This window comes from Coregonus clupeaformis, unplaced genomic scaffold, assembly GCF_020615455.1.
Source record: "Coregonus clupeaformis isolate EN_2021a unplaced genomic scaffold, ASM2061545v1 scaf1129, whole genome shotgun sequence".
Lineage (NCBI taxonomy): Eukaryota > Metazoa > Chordata > Actinopteri > Salmoniformes > Salmonidae > Coregonus > Coregonus clupeaformis.
In genome coordinates, this window is record NW_025534583.1 from 129,377 (window position 1) to 147,210 (window position 17,834).

The following is a 17,834-nucleotide window of genomic DNA, read 5'->3' on the forward strand; positions in this document are numbered from 1 at the left end:
ATTCTGAAAGTTTCTTCAAGTGCAGTCGCTATGATGAAACAGGCTCTCATGAGGACCGCCACAGGAAAGGAAGACCCAGAGTTACCTCTGCTGCAGAGGATAAGTTACCAGCCTCAGAAATTGCAGCCCAAATAAAAGTACCAGTCAAAAGTTTGGACACAGCTTCTTTTTTTTCAAAAAAAAAAAAAACTATTTTCTACATTGTAAAATAAGAGTGAAGACATCAAACTATGAAATAACACACATGGATTCATGTAGTAACCAAAAAAGTGTTAAACAAATCAAAACATATTTGAGATTCTTCAAATAGCCACCCTTTGCCTTGATGACAGCTTTGCACACTCTTGGCATTCTCTCAACCAGCTTCCCCCTGGAATGCTTTTCTAACAGTCTTGAAGGAGTTCCCACATATGCTGAGCACTTGTTGGGTTGAGGTTGGGTGATTGTGGAGGCGAGGTCATCTGATGCAGCACTCCATCACTCTCCTTCTTGGTCAAATAGCACTTATACAGCTTGGAGGTGTGTTGGGTCATTGTCCTGTTGAAAAACAAATGACAGTCCCACTAAGCGCAAACCAGATGGGATGGCGTATCACTGCAGAATGCTGTGGTAGCCATGCTGGTTAAGTGTGCCTTGAATTCTCGCAAAGATACGGCGGTTGGAACTAAAAATCTCAAATTTGGACTCATCAGACCAAAGGACAGATTTCCACCGGTCTAATTTCCATTGCTCGTGTTTCTTGGCCCAAGCAAGTCTCTTCTTCTTATTGGTGTCCTTTAGTAGTGGTTTCTTTGCAGCAATTCGACCATGAAGGCCTGATTCACGCAGTCTCCTCTGAACAGTTGATGTTGAGATGTGTCTGTTACTTGAACTCTGTGAAGCATTTATTTGGGCTGCAATCCGAGGTGCATTTAACTCTAATTAACTTATCCGCTGCAGCAGAGGTAACTGGGACTTCCTTTCCTGTGGCGGTCCTCATGAGAGCTAGTTTCATCATAGCGCTTGATGGTTTTTGCGACTGCACTTGAAGAAACTTTCTTGTTCAAAGTTCTTGAAATGTTCCAGATTGAGTGACCTTCATGTCTTAAAGTAATGATGGACTGTCGTTTCTCTTTGCTTATTTGAGCTGTTCTTGCCATAATATGGACTTGGTCTTTTACCTAATAGGGCTATCTTCTGTATACCACCACTACCTTGTGTCGTTACGTGACTTACTTTAATGTATGACTGTGATTTATCGAATCAACTAACTATCTTTCATTGTCACTCAATTAAATTAATCATGTAACAATTAACTCATTAGGAATTTGGGGCACCACAGAAGAAGTTGTTTAACGAGTTACCATCTCCCGAATTAAACTCTTAGATACATATATGTTATATATCGATAACAGTCACTTATTAAATAATTACCTCTTATCAGTCTCATTCTGAACGTTGCATAATCCTTGAACCTGCAAGAACTGTTGGTTAAGGGCTGTAAGTAAGCATTTCACTGTAATGTCTGCACCTGTTGTATTCGGCGCATGTGGCCAATACAATTTGATTTGATGTGATTTGATGTCTCACGTTTTCTGGTCTTTCTGGTCTAACCATTTTGTAACGTTTAGCTCACGCTTCAGGTCTTCTGGTCTGGTAGAAATTCAACCATTTGGTGGTTCCAGGTGACAAACCTTATAACATCCAGTTTACACCATAATCTGCTTGGTCTTCCTTTGGTAATGGAGCTGTAGTTTAAACCATTTTGCCATATTTTGCAATATTCAACAAACTACACACAATACCCCATGACAAAGCTAAAAAAAAAAAAAAATTAAATCTTTGCTAATATATTCCAAATATAAAACGGAAATGTACATATGTATTCAGACCCTTTACTCAGTACTTTGTTGAAGCACCTTTGGGAGCGATTACAGCCTTGAGTCTTCTTTGGCAAACCTGTTTTTGGGGAGTTTCTCCCATTTTTCTCTGCAGATCCTCTCAAGCTCTGTCAGGTTGGGTGGGTAGTGTTGCTGCACAGCTATTTTCAGGGCTCTCCAGAGATGATCGATTGGGTTCAAGTCCGGGCTCTGGCTGGGCCACTCAAGGACATTCAGAGACTTGTCCCGAAGCCACTCTTGCCTTGTCTTGGCTGTGTGCTTAGGGTCGTTGTCCTGTTAGATAGTGAACTTTGCCCCAGTCTGAGGTCCTGAGTGCTCTGGACCAGGTTTTCATCAAGGATCTCTCTGTAATTTGGTCCGATCATCTTTCCCTCGATACTGACTAGTCTCCCAGTCCCTGCCGCTGAAAAACATCTCAACAGCATGATACTGCCACCACCATGCTTCACCATAGGGATGGTGCCAGGTTTCCTCCAGATGTGACGCTTGGCATTCAAGCCAAAGAGTTCAATCTTGGTTTCATCCAGACCAGATAATCTTGTCTCTCATGGTCTGAGAGTATTTAGGTGCCTTTTGGCAAACTCCAAGTGGGCTGTCATGTGCCTTTTACTGAGGAGTGGCTTCCGTCTGGCCACTCTACCATAAAGGCCATATTGGTGGAGTGCTACAGAGATGGTTGACCTTCTGGAAGGTTCTCCCATCTCCACAGAGGTACTCTAGAGCTCTGTCAGAGTGACCATTGGGTTCTTGGTCACCTCCCTGACCAAAGCCCTTCTCCCCTTATTGTTCAGTTTGGCTGGGCGGCCAGCTCTAGGAAGAGTCTTGGTGGTTCCAAACTTCTTCCATTTAAGAATGATGGAGGCCACTGTGTTCTTGGGGACCTTCAAGCTACAGAAATGTTTTGGTACCCTTGCCCAGATCTGTGCCTCGACACAATCCTGTCTCTGAGCTCTACGGACAATTCCTTCAACCTCATGGCTTGGTTTTTGCTTTGACATGCACTGTCAACTGTGGGACCTTATATAGGCAGGTGTGTGCCTTTCCAAATCATGTCCAATCAATTGAATTGACCACAGGTGGACTCTAATGTTGTAGAAACATCTCAAGCATGATCAATGGAAAGAGGATGCACCTGAGCTCAATTTCAAGTCTTAGAGCAAAGGGTCTGAATTCTTATGTAAATAAAGTATTTTAAAAACAATTTAATTAGCAAAAAATTCTAAGAACCCGTTTTCGCTTTGTCATAATGGGGTGTTGTGAGTAGATTGCTGAGGACATTTTTTATTTAATCCATTTTAGAATAAGGCTGTAACGTAACAAAATGTGGAAAAGGTCAAGGGGTCTGAATACTTTCCGAAGGCACTGTCTATTAGGAAATATGTTCCCAAGTATTCCCACAAATAAGAAAAGGAACGTGATCGTGTCTCAATGTAATCAAAGTATGAAATTATTGATATTTTCAAATACAATCTATTTTTGGTTTAGTTCTGGTCAATTTGCAGTGTACAAATTATTATAATTATTTTCCTGCCCACGACCATTCACTCTGACAGAAATCAAATAGTTGCCTACCCCTGGCCTACAGTAAATGCAGAGTTGTAGTGCTGCCAAAATGCGGGGGAGTGGCGCTCCATCACTCTTTTCAATTTGAGAATACATGGAGCTGGTAAAAATATTTTCTGGAAAATTAATTCAGCTAAATTCTAAATAAATTATATTTAATTACCACAAAAATTCCATGGAAAACGATAGAATGACAAAACAAATAAATGTGTATAGCAGCCTAGAGGTAACCAACTCACTGAGTGCGCTGCTGAACTGCAGAAGTTGCAAAGTATGTTGAGTATTGGGAACGTGCTAGGTGGCGAGCTCTTTCCTGTTCCAACATGCTCTGCGCTCACTCTGAGCGGGCCAAATCTGACATAACAAGAACAGCCACAGACAGAAAACTCTGAGGGATTGCTACAACGGCTGTCCTCAAAACAGTATTTATGGACTTGGGGCTCATGCATGACGCATTATAAACGCCACACTATGAACTCGCCCTGTCCTAGTGTAGCCTGCAGTGCTTAATTTGTAAATCAGGCGGTGCCAGAACAAAAAGTGCGCAGGAGAGGGTGGTGACCAGGGGAACTCTGAGTTACCGGAACAAACTAAAAAAAACTTTTAAAAACGTTATAATAAAGCATTGCATGCATTCATTGCATTTGCATAGTGGCATTTCGCAGTAGAGTAGAGGCACTTACAGAAGTGGCACATTTTAGTAGCCTAGTGCCCAGGAAAAATTTGGCCTTTTATAAACGCATTTCATGCAATTCTATATCATTATACAAGACTGGAGACTTTGGCAGAAGATTTGTAATACCTAATACCGAACAAATGATCTAAATGACAGCCTACTTTGACACTGATAAACTGATTTAAATTAAAACGACGTTGTCTTGAACCCATCAAGAGGCTAGGTGTGTGGAAACACATATTGTAGGCTACAAAATGAGGAGGAAATAATTGTCCTAAAAATGCTTTCCAGTTCCACTGACTCACCCAATGATGTGAATTCCATGAGTGAGTGTGGAAGAGGTGACAAAATGATTGTTGTCTATCAAGAATGACAAGCCACCTGGGTCTGACAATTTGCATGGAAAATTACTGAGGATGATAGCGGACGATACTGCCACTCCTATTTACCATCTCTTCAATCTAAGCCTACATTAAAGTGTGTGCCCTCAGGCCTGGAGGGAAGCAAAAGTCATTCCGCTACCCAAGAATAGCAAAGCACCCTTTACTGGCTCAAACAGCTGACAAAATCAGCCTGTTGCCAACCCTTAGTAAACCTTTGGGAAAAAATGGTGTTTGACCAGATACAATGCTATTTCACAGTAAACAAATGAACAACAGATTTTCAGCACGCTAATAGAGAAGGGCATTCAACATGTATGGCACTTACACAAATGACTGATGATTGGCTGAGAGAAATTGATAATAGGAAGATTGTGGGAGCTGTTTTGTTAGACTTCAGTGGAGCTTTTGACATTATCGATCATAATCTGTTGATATAAATATGTATGTGTTATGGCTTTACATCCCCTGCTGCATTGTGGATAAAGAGTTACCTGTCTAACATAACACAGAGTGTGTTCTTTAATGGAATCCTCTCCAACATAATCCAGGTAGAGTCAGGCATCCCCCATGGCAGCTCTTTAGGCCCCTTACTTTTTTCAATCTTTACTAATGACCTGCCACTGGCTCTGAGTGAAACCTGTGTGTCTATGTATGCTGATGACTCAACACTATACACATCAGCTACCACAGCAAGTGAAATAACTGCAATACTTAACAAAGAGCTGCAATCAGTTTCAGAATGGGTGGCAAGAAATAAGTTAGTCCTAAATATTTCAAAAACTAAAAGCACTGTACCGTATTTTCCGCACTATAAGGCGCACCGGATTATAAGGCACACCTTCAATGAATGGCCTATTTTAGAACTGTTTTCATATATAGGGCGCACCGGATTATAAGGCGCATAGAATAGAAGATACTGCTGTCAAACGTTTGACTGGGGTTGCGTTATGCATCCACTAGATGGAGCTGTACTAAAGGGAATGTCAACAAAACAGTCAGATAAAGTCAAACTTTATTAAGCGTTCTGACAACTCCGTTCACTCCCATGGTAACGTTGTTCAAACGTTAATGTGCATATTAACAATATCTCCCAGCCTTGCTCACTCTTCTCCCAAACGTGGAGGGGAACTTTTCCCTGATTCAGTAAACACGTAGTAAAAGAAACAGTCTGATACCACTAAATCAAACGTTAGTGCATAACTCAACATTGTTCAGTTACATATAACACGTAAAGCTCACTTTTTCAGTTCATTCCCCGTCCACGAATCCCTCGAATTCTTCTTCTTCAGTGTCCGAATTGAACAGTTGGGCGACTACGGCATCCAACCTGCCCGGCTCCCTCTCGTCATTATCCGAGTCAGTGTCGCTGCTGTTGCCTGGCAGTTCAGAGATTATTCCTGCCTTTGTGAGATTACGTCTTTTCATAAAACGAAAGCACCAAGAAGGACCGCCTCGAAATTCATCGATGATCATGTCCCGTGCTAGCGCTGTTGCCTTCATTCGAATAGTGACTGTAGAGACGGCCTACCTGCTGCTCTCTGTTCAACAACCCACTGTTCGAGTTTGTCCTCTAACTGTGGCCATCTCGCTTTGTTCCCTCGGAAACTCTGTTTAGTCTTCTTTACTTGGCGCAGGTCATCTTCTTGCTTCCTCCACTTCCGTACCATTGATTCATTAATGTTGAATTCTCTCGCTGCTGCTCTATTCCCATATTCTACTGCGTGACCGACAGCCTTGAGCTTGAACTCTGCATCGTAAGTGTGTCTCTTGAAAGGTGCCATTTTGGGGTCTTTATACACACAAGTGGTGTGGGACTGTGAGTAAGCACAGTACCGGTGTTTACTGACTACGGTAGCCGTAATGCTGCAAGCGGTGCGGCTTTGTAGTTTACCAGTCGTACTGAAACATTTCATTATTATTAAATTGTTTTTATTGGTTTTTCATACTGAAACATTTTGACAGAGCGCCTTGAGCGCCGTGTACAACCAGTATGGATCAACCAATTAACCAATTGATCCATATATAAGGCGCTCCGGATTATAAGGCGCACTGTCGTTTTTTTAGAAAATTAAAGGCTTTTAAATGCGCCTTATAGTGCGGAAAATACGGTATATGGGAAAAATCATTCACTAAACCCTAAACCTCAACTAAATCTTGAAATTGAAATTGAGCAAGTTGAGGAGTCTAAACTGCTTGGAGTAACCCTGGATTGTAAACTGTCATGGTCAAAACATGTTGATGCAGAAGTAGCTATGATGGGGAGAGGTCTGTCCATAATAAAGCACTGCTCTGCCTTCTTAACAACGCTATCTATAAACAAGGCAGGTACTACAGGCCCTAGTTTTGTCGCACCTGGACTACTGTCCAGTCGTGTGGTCAGGTGCCACAAAGAGGAAAATTAAAATTGGCCCAGAACAAGGCAGCACCGCTGGCCCTTAAATGTAAATGGAGAGCTAACATTAATAATATGCACGTCAATCTCTCCTGTCTCAAAGTAGAGGAGAGATTGACTTCATCACCACTTGTATTTGTGAGAAGTACAGACATGTTGAACGCACCGAGCTGTCTGTTTTAACTACTAGCACACAGCTCGGACACCCATGTATACCCCACAAGACATGCCACCAGAGGTCTCTTCACAGTCCCCAAGTCCAGAACAGACGATGGGAGGCGCACAGTACTACATAGAGCCATGACTACATGGAACTCTATTCCACATCAAGTAACTCATGCAAGCAGTAAAATTCGATTTACAAAACAGATAAAAATACACCTTTTGGAACAGCTGGGACTGTGAAGAGACACACACACAGGCACATACACATGCAGATACACATACACATGATAACATACACATGTACACATGGATTTTGTGTTGTAGATATGTGGTAGTAGAGTAGTGTCCTGAGGGCACACAATGTGTTGTGAAATCTGTTGTGAAATGTATTGTAATGTTTTTTAAATTGTGTAACTGCCTTAATTTTGCTGGAATACAGGAAGAGTAGCTGGCAGGAACTAATGGGGATCCATAATAAATACAAATACAAATGTGACCCATTACAGAACGCTGGTCGTATGACGTACATCACTACTTCACAGGAGAAGCATTTGAAAGTAAAAATAAAAATAAAAATCATCAAAATATGTTTTTGGGGGGCAGAAATGCCTTCTTGAACATGTGAACTTTCATGTGCCTTAATAACAAACTTGCATGTAATCTGTAAATAGAAATAAAATGTGAAATCACAAAGCTGTTTAGACACAGCGAAAATACAGAATCTTGCTTAGCCATGACTGGTTGAGATAATGAGGGGGCTGGGACGTTCATGAGAAAGACATCCCATTCTGTAACTCAAGGCTTCTCTGTCTATTGGCACATCCTGCTCTCTGCTACCGCAGATATTTGAAAGATCCATTCGATTTACAAATATTTTCATAATGGACTACATGCAAAGTATAGCTACAGCTTTCAATACCAGTGTTGTCCTGAATACAGCTGCTGGTATCTACACAGCTCTGTCTTCTGTGGTAAAGCAGTCTGGACTGGTTGAAGCCGAGTGGGAAGGATTAATGTTTCAGTCTGCTGTGAATCATCATAATCCATACACCGGTAAGAGTCTACAGTTAAAATGCCAAGATAGCTACATGTACAAACGTTATTGTCCCAACTGTATCAAAAAGTTGTTTTCATTGCTAGCTATTGTTAGCTATATAGCTAGCTAGCTAGACAGTTGCATACAGGTACCATTATAGCTTGCTTCATCCCGCAACGAGCCATTGTTTTGTGAGCTGGCCAGTTGCATTGATAGTTTGTTAGTGATGTGGACTCCAATGACCTTGAAGCTCTTGATGTGGATTTTTACATTATTGTGGATTTTTAGTTCCTCTCACTGGGTTTGTGTGTGTGAAATGGGTATCTGACCTGTCTTCGGGTCAAATTCTACAGTTGTCTTATCTTATCAGTGACTGAAACCAGACTGTTGCCCTGTGGCTCTCCTTAGGCCTATCCCTGGAATGAGCCAGGGTTGAAAAGAGTTCAGGCTAAACCCTTTGTCTCTCCTTGGGCGTCTTCTTGATTAATTACAGCATGACGGGGTGGGAGAGAGGGGTTGGGCTTGGGTATGTTTGAGAGATTGATTGTGGACCTGCCATGTCCATAATCAATCTCCAGGTCAAGCCAGGGTGAGCCAGGGTTGAACAGAGTTCAAACTGAACATTATTATTTTTTCGTGACAGGGTTGTTATTTGTGCAGGACAAGGCTTGGGGAAGTCAGATTTCGCCACTATCATAGACTAAGGAAGTGGGCGGAGCGGTCAAGAGGTGGAAACTGGAGTAAGGGGTGGGGGAACCCAAGAGAGAGGGGTTAAGATAAAATGTATGTAAAATGACTATATAAACTGAGAGGTGGAAGGGAGATGCTTTGCAAACCACCTCGGCTTTGTCTATTGTAATAAAGTATATCTTAATTCTACAAAAACTCTGGAAATACTTTGGTTCTTTGATCAGTATAAGGACGAATTTTCCACATCACTCTCGACCCGCTCCACTACAACCCCGTCGATGTGAATGGGGGCGTGCTTAGCCCTCCTTTTCCTGTAGTCCACAATCAACTATTTTGTCTTGCTCACGTTGAGGGAGAGTTTGTTGTCCTGGCAACACACTACCAGGTTTCTGACCTCCTCCCTATAGGCTGTCACATCGTTGGCGTTGTGTCGTCGCCAAACTTAATGATGGTGTTGAAGTCGTGCGTGGTCACGCTGTCGTGGATGAACAGGGAGTACACGAGGGGACTTAGCACGCACCCCTGAGGGGCCCCAGTGTTGAGGATCAGCGTGGCAGATGTGTTGTTGCCTAGCCTTACCACCTAGGGGCGGCCCGTCAGGAAGTCCAGGATCCAGTTGCAGAGGGAGGTGTTTAGTCCCAGGGTCCTTAGCTTAGTGATGTGCTTTGAACGCTGAGCTGTAGTCAGCCAACAGTATTCTCACGTAGGTGTTCCTTTTGTCCACGTGGGAAAGGGCAGTGTGGAGCGCAATAGAGATTGCGTCACTTGTTGATCTCTTGGGGCCGTATGCGAATTGTAGTGGGTCAAGGGTTTCTGGGATGATGGTGTTGATGTGAGCCATGACCAACCTTTCAAAGCACTTCATGGCTACAGACGTGAGTGCTACAGGGCGGTAGTCATTTAGGCAGATTACCTTGGCGTTCTTGGGCACAGGGACTATGGTAGTCTGCTTGAAACGTAGGTATTACAGACTCGGTCAGGGAGAGGTCGAAAATGTCAGTGAAGACACTTGCCAGTTGGTCAGCGCATGCCTTGACTGTGCGTCCTGGTAATCTGTCTGGCCCTGCAGCCTTGTGAATGTTGTCCTGTTTAAAGATCTTACTCACATCGGCTATGAAGAGCGTAATCCCACAAGTCGTCTGGAACTGCTGGTGCTCTCATGCATGGTTCAGTGTTGATTGCCTCGAAGCGAGCATATTAGTGATTTATCTCATCTGGTAGGCTCGCGTCACTGGGCAGCTCGTGGCTGGGTTTCCCTCTGTAATAGTTTGCAAGCCCTGCCACATTCGACGAGCGTCAGAGCCGGTGTAGTAAGTCTTAGTCCTGTATTGACGCTTTGCCTGTTTGATGGTTCGTTGGAGGGCATAGCGGGATTTCTTATAAGCGTCCGGATTAGTGTCCCGCTCCTTGAAAGCGGCAGTTCTAGCCTTTAGCTCAGTCCAGATGTTGCCTGTAATCCATGGCTTCTGGTTGGGATATGGTCACTGTTGGGACGACATCGTCGATTCACTTATTGATGTGGTATACTCCTCAATGCCATCGGATAAATCCCGGAACATATTTCAGTCTGTGCTAGCAAAACAGTCCTGTAGCTTAGCATCCGCGTCATCTGACCACTTCCGTATTAGTGACTTGAGCGAGTCACTAATATTTCCTGCTTGAGTTTTTGCTTGCAAGCAGGAATCAGGAGGATAGAATTATGGTCACATTTGCCAAATGGAGGGTGAGGGAGAGCTGTGTGTGAAGTAAAGGTGGTCTATAGTTTTTTCCCCTCTGGTAGCACATGTGACATGCTAGTAGAAATTAGGTAAAACAAATTTAAGTTTTCCGCATTAAAGTTCCCGGCCACTAGGAGCGTCGCTTCTGGGTGAGTGTATTCCTGTTTGCTCATGGCCCCATACAGCTCGTTGAGTGTGGTTCCAGTGCCTGCATCGGTTTGTAGTGGTAAATAGACAGCTGCGAAGAATATAGATTAAAACAATTATGAAGATAAATGTTTTCTAAATCTAGCTAGTTATCTTGTGTCTGCATTGCCATTGTTGGGCTGGAAGCAGGTTAAGTGTATACAGTTCATTTTAGTACAGCTGTAGCAGTCAACAGGCAATAACAAGCTATAGGACATTAATTAAACCCTAGACCCACTACTTTGAGCTTATTGCTTGAACTTGGGGGTCAATGAATGTTATTGTTGGTATGCAAGGTTTTAATGTCTTGTCTATTTTTGTCTGCTTTCCTCTTTTACAGCTTTAATTGTCTGGAGCATGGTGTTGTTGTGGCCAAGGATCTTTCACTCAGATGGAACCAGGTTTCAGCTGCTGTGCAATGTTGACGTCCTTCCTCCCAGAGATGTGAAAGCATCCCCCGGACTGGACACAACCCGGCAAACATATATTTTTGAGAAGATCAGAGCTGTGTTCGAATGCTCATACTAACCGCACTAACCATACTATTTGTGACATGATTTGAGTATATAGTATGCTTATTAGTCATAGTATGGATATAGTTAGTATGCCAAAATTTCCCGGATGTCGTACTAAATGCACATAATGCAATTCTTCCGAAAATCGGCGTGGCTTCACAACGTTTTCAGATTTGAAGAAAATGGCGGAAAATATGCAGCCCAAGCCCGACGAGATCGGATACAAATTCATTGCTTTAACTAATTATGACAAATGTTAAGAAAATGTTGAGCAATGTAGTAAAGTCATGACTTTTCAAATAAGTTACGTTGGCTGACAATTTGTTAGCTACGCTATCCTTACGAACTGCATAGCATTACAGCAGTATGTACCGGTATGTTAGCTAACGTTTGTTTCCTAACGTTAGTTGGCTACTAATACATCAAACTTGCCAGGCAGTATATTAACTATCTGCTATCTAACTTACAAACCCAACGTTTATTGACTTGATTATTCAAATCATTCTTAGCTAAGTGGTAAAGTCGTTGTGCATTTCAATGGACATTTTTAATTCTGGCTATCTACTCCGATTTCAGAGCACTCTCGTCTGAGTGTGCCAGAACGCAGAATAACTGATGAATTTACGAACGCTCAACACCCGTTGCACAGTTAAAGTAACCAACGCTCTGGATAACATGAAAACAGCCTAACCAGCTCTGCTAGGGCGAGTAAAATGGTCAGAGTGAGGTGTTCTTTCATTTGTGTCTGGAAGTAGCTAGCCAAAGTTAGCCAGTTAGCTTGGGTGCTTGACTGCCGTTGAACGCTTGGCTCAACCCTACTCCTCGGCCAGAGTGTCCAGTGTGCGCTCTGAACGCTCTTGAATTTACGAACGGACAATCTGACAACGCTCTGGATTTACGAACGCCTATAGAGCACTCTGGCACTCCAGATTGAATTTCCAAACACACCCAAAATCGTAAAATATCTAGCCATTTGTTATGCTAACAAGCTAGCAAGAGGTTGCATAGCAACAGCATCAACTTCCGGTAGATAGGTGAAGCGCTAGTACGCTCAGCTGAAACAATACAGTTTGTTTACAGTATACTAAAATGAACTAATAGTATATAGTATGTAGTATATACTCATTAAGTATGTAGTATACAGTATGTTAGTATGGGTATTCTAACACAGCTCAGGACTTTTGCAATGAAAAGGCCATGGACATTACATGTCCTGCTTCAAAAAGCAGGACAGAAATATGCTCTCAGGCTAGATTCCTTTGTTCATATCATAACATGGCCTGAACCAAAGTAACTCAAAGGATCTTATGATGTAGGCCTAGGTCTAGATAGTCTTTACCGAAGCCTACTACCTTTAGCACTACCTCACTCCTTTAGCACATGGCCACAGTCACATGTGTTCCAATGTGAATTATTTAAGAGATCGGTGGATCTAAGGCTTTAGAGGGTATGCTAAATAAGCGTAAACAAAGAACAGCACTGTAGCTGTTCAATGTGAAAGGTTATCTTCATTATATAACAATAGGCAATTTAATACTGTAAATGGTTTGCCTAATGGGGTAACTTGGTGAGAGAATGTTCAGGGAATCCATTTTGGCAATTTGGTGAAAGTATTTGGTTTCCCAAGGATTCATGTAGAGCAGGTGTGAAAATCAAAGCAAAATGTTTGAATGTCTTTTTCTCCTTCATGGAATTATAAGTGTATCAACTTTTAAAGCAGCATTACTTCCCCATGTCTCCTCCAACTACAGTGTATGATATGCCATTTTGAAGCTCTTAGTCTGTACTTTTATCCAATGTAAAAAAAAAAAAAACTTTAGACTGAAAAGAGATGGTGGGTCACAAAAACAAATGTGCAGCTCACTCGCTGGTGATGGCCATAAAACAATATTTGGAAGTTTATCAAATATTTTGGTAGCCTACAACAGACAGATTAGAGTCTTGTCTTTCAGCAGGAGCCATTTGCTTTGCAACCTGTGTTTTACCGTGATTGTATTTGAAATATTGCGAAAGGCCTGTTTAGACTTCATCCTGTTTGTTCACTGACAGATTTGCACATTCCCGACTGTAGGCTATGCCTTGTTATTGGGCTACACTCCACAGCTAGGCTATTTTATTTAAAGAAGCTAATGATCCTCTGTGGCTAACCTCTGAATTATTTCATGTATTTCTGAAAAGACAGCAGTAATTATATGTCTTTGGCAAATGTATTTCAATTTATCAGGGTGCTGCAGCTCCTCCAGAACACTTTGGCGGCTTTAATTCCATAAGGAAATAAAAATAATTTACAACGCTGGAGAGATGAGAGTTGCAGCCTCATGTCTATCAGAGCAGAGATGGAAAGAGATCATAGAAAGTGAATCTCATTCTAGTTCGTGATAGATAGAGGCACGCTACTTACACAGCCACGGCTACGCATTGGTCTCAAACATAAGTTACAATCACACTACGTTTACATGCACAGTAATAATTCGATGTTAAACTGATAGGCAGATTATGTAATAGTCTGCAAACACCTTACTCTGCTTATCTTAAACGAATAAGGTCAAAATCGCGAAGTAAGCATACGTTTTTTTGTGTGCAATCTTTCGAATTATTAGTAATATAATAATAATATGCCATTTAGCAGGACATGTAAACACCTTAATCTGCGTTCCAGCGGTGTATTTGATCTGCACATGTGCTAGCAGCAGCCGAGCGAGCCTCCCTCTTTAGCGCGAGTGAAGTGTATGTGTCTTAGAAGTAGTTTTCACATACAAACTTTATATGTCTGAACTCAGAATCATATATGCTTACCGAAAATAACATGGTCACTGTGGTAGTAGGTTTATTTTGATTGGCGATTTTCTGCATTTAGCAGAGTGCCATCAAGTAGCCTGATTTCAGATGTAAACAGGATTATTAGGGAAATCATTCTTCTTGCAAAGCATGTAAACGTTTTAATCAAACTATTAAATTAATCTGATTATCCACAATAATTGCTTTATTGTGTGCATGTAACCATTGCAAACCATAAGCCCGGGCCGGCCCAACCCGAAACAACTCTTACATGCTGACCGTGCGCCATCCCGGTGTGGATCATCTTTCAATCACCCACGTGCGTATATGCTCCTAAAAACCAATGAGGAGATGGGAGGCGGGACTTGCCGCGCGTCAAGCGTTACAAATAGAGTAAGTTCTATTTTAATGCCTGGCTACGTAGACACTCGTTGACGTGCGCGAGCAGTGTCGGTGCAATGATTGAATAACATGTATGTGTACATTTATTTTACAACGCTCGTGCACGCAATGATTAATTAACATACATGTTATTCAATCATTGCACCCACAATGCTCGTGCGCATCAATGAGCGTCTGTGTAGCCAGGCGCTAAAATGGAACTTGGTTCTATTTGTGACACTTGACGCGCTGCAAGTCCTGCCTCTCCCATCTCCTCATTGGTTTTTAGGAGCGTATACCCACGTGGGTGATTGAAAGATGAACTGAGGTCCACACTCCAGTCCAGTTGGTGGTGGTAATGGACCTTAAAGTTGGTTGCCAACTGCCATATCAAGTCCAAAGAAGAAGAAGCCTGAAGGAGGAGAGATTACTAGAAACAAACTCGATTTACCCTTTTATCTGTGGATTCATTGTCGGAGTAGAGGACCTTGTGCATTTCAGGTAAAATAACAACCCTATGTTTATATCTCAGGACAAATTAGCTAGCAACAGCAAGCAAGCTAGCTAAATTGCCATAAATGTTTAATGCTTTTCGACCTGTCCCCAAATTAATATAGTTTGTTCAGAGTTTGTTATGATATTTCTACCTGGGTGTCCTGATCGCGTCTGGTGTGTGTGGACAAAATCAACATGCAGACGAGCGGTCGGTCTGGTTAGCATGTTAGAATATCAGGCCCGGGCTGAAAATCATTTTTTTTACATTATGTTTTTAAGGGAGGGTGGTGGGGGGCAGTTTAATTAACGAAGAGGCAACTTTCGAATGAAATTTGATCGCTTTTATTCAAATGTCTTTCATTGTAAAAAGTGAAAATGATTTTTCATGCCTACAGAGTTACTGGATTCGGCCAAACAGGTTCCAAAACAAAAGGATCCAGCTCAAATTAAGCACTGTAGTGGTCTTGAAAGATCCCATAGGCCTAATGAATCATTTTTATTTTACATAACAGAACCAAATATAATAGCATATAGCATAGTGTTAGGCCTAAATTACTGTTACACAAAAAACACCTCAGTCATTTCTTATGAGTTTTTACGATGCTCGCTGAAGCTGAATAGTCAAATGTTTTTGTTCTAATGCGGCCAAAACCCAACAGCTTGTGCCACTAAGCAGGATATAGCCTATGCTTTGATTGAAACAAAATACAAGAAAGGCTAATAGTTTGTAACACCATCGTTTCTAATTACCTCACAAAATAGTAATTCAAGAATATCTAAATGCATATTCCCATGAAACTGATTGAGATCAAATGATTGGCATGCAGATGCAGTTTGGAGTTTGGACATTTCACCGGTAAAACGTGAAGAATTAGATTTCACTATTGACAGTGATAATGGCGTATTTTGAAATAGGTAAGATAATATGTTTTTACTGTCACGTACACCGGATAGGTGCAGTGAAATGTATTATTTTAGGTATTCTTCGTTTAGGTATTATTTTAGAGGAGGATGCATTTTATGCATATTCTATAATGATATCTAATAGGCTACATCTGTCGGTACAAACGTTGATTGAGAAATGATGACATCATTGAAAAATGTTTGCGTTCCCGCACCTAAAGAAATAGCACTATAACACCACTGAGTACATGTAGGCCTAATTATGATGTTAGTTGACATTTATGTGGAAACTTTACTTCCCCATGGTCACTGCTTACAACTAAAGATAGCAGTCTATTACAACAATCCTTATTTATCTTTAGACAAACTAATGACCGTATGAGACAAATACTTGACAAATCTTGGCACCGCAACCAATACCGCATTTATCTCTGATTGGCTGACGTAAAAGTGGTGCATGACAGAACAAACTAGGTCGAATCGGGCCAACTGTAGCTGAAATGGGAAGGCCTCAACACTGTTGAAAGCAGACGTTCATACATTTTATTTCACAGTAAGTCAACAATCCAACAGTTGTAGCTAGTGTTTTAAAATGTAGCAATACATATAGACTACTCACCAACGGAGAGCAAGCCTCTTCTGGATTTCCCCCCGATGATGATGCCACACGCAACTTCACAGTTTCATTCTCTACAGTAATTTTGTGGTTATCCCTCAATAGGACCCTTTCCCTGACTGTGGAGACAAATGCGACATCATGCACATGTCGCTTTACTCGAAGTCACGTGTACATGTTTACATTTTTATGGTTAACCCTATTTCACTATTATGATAGCCTACAGTAGGCTAGAAAATGACAGTTATACGATACAAATTGACTTACCATCCTCAGATTTGAAATAAACAGTTGCTGTCGTGGAGCGTTGATCCTCGTAGTGCACCAAGCAGTCCCCTCCACTCGACTTCTTTTTACTTTGAAAATAAATCTGAAGCTTGTTCTTTATCCCTTTAGAGACAGAGGTTGTCCAACTGCCGTCTACAGTGATGGGATAAGGATATTCATACATCGTTTCTCCCCTCTCATGTGAAGACTGTTTGGGAATGAAACGCGTCGTCCTATATCACTGCATCCACTGTTTCACTTTCGTTTCAGGCTCGGTTGATGAGGAAATCGTGTGTACCATGGACATACTGATCCTATAACCTCGCCTTATATGAGTAAGCAGGCTAAGGTTATGAAAACATTATTGGGGCATATAAGCCTATTAGCCTAATACTTTTCTCAAGTAGCGTGTTTAACTTTACAACGTGCTGTTTAAAAAAATGGCGAATGGAAACAATGTGCATTATATTGCAGGTGACCCGCTCCTGCAGGTTCATGCTCTACAACATTCGGAGAGTACGACCCTGCCTTACACAGGAAGCGGCACAGGTCCTAATCCAGGCACTTGTCATCTCCCGTCTGGACTACTGCAACTCGCTGTTGGCTGGCCTCCCTGCCTGTGCCATTAAACCCCTACAACTCATCCAGAATGCCGCAGCCCGTCTGGTGTTCAACCTTCCCAAGTTCTCTCACGTCACCCCCCTCCTCCGCACACTCCACTGGCTTCCAGTTGAAGCTCGCATCCGCTACAAGACCATGGTGCTTGCCTATGGAGCAGTGAGGGGAACGGCACCTCTGTACCTTCAGGCTCTGATCAGTCCCTACACCCAAACGAGGGCATTGCGCTCATCCACCTCTGGCCTGCTGGCTCCCCTTCCTCTGCGGAAGCATAGCTCCCGCTCAGCCCAGTCAAAACTGTTCGCTGCTCTGGCACCCCAATGGTGGAACAAGCTCCCTCACGACGCCAGGACAGCGGAGTCACTCACCACCTTCCGGAGACATTTGAAACCCCACCTCTTTAAGGAATACCTGGGATAGGATAAAAGGGAATCCTTCTACCCCCAATTGTAAAGTGGTTATCCCACTGGCCATAGGGTGAACGCACCAATTTGTGAGTCGCTCTGGCTAAGAGCGTCTGCTAAATGACGTTAATGTGCCCTTGAGCAAGGCACTTAACCCTAATTGCTCCT

General features: G+C 42.3%; 1 protein-coding gene across 1 annotated transcript in view; it reads right to left on the bottom strand.

Moving 5' to 3' along the window:
- LOC121541785 (protein mono-ADP-ribosyltransferase PARP14) overlaps positions 1-16,919 on the bottom strand; it is a 42,186-nt gene extending 25,267 nt beyond the window's left edge. Inside the window, 2 exon segments of the mRNA XM_041851082.2 lie at positions 16,381-16,496; positions 16,645-16,919. Coding sequence (XP_041707016.2) covers positions 16,381-16,496; positions 16,645-16,828 — 300 coding nt within the window. The 5' untranslated portion in view covers positions 16,829-16,919.
- Between the last annotated feature and the right edge of the window lie 915 nt (positions 16,920-17,834).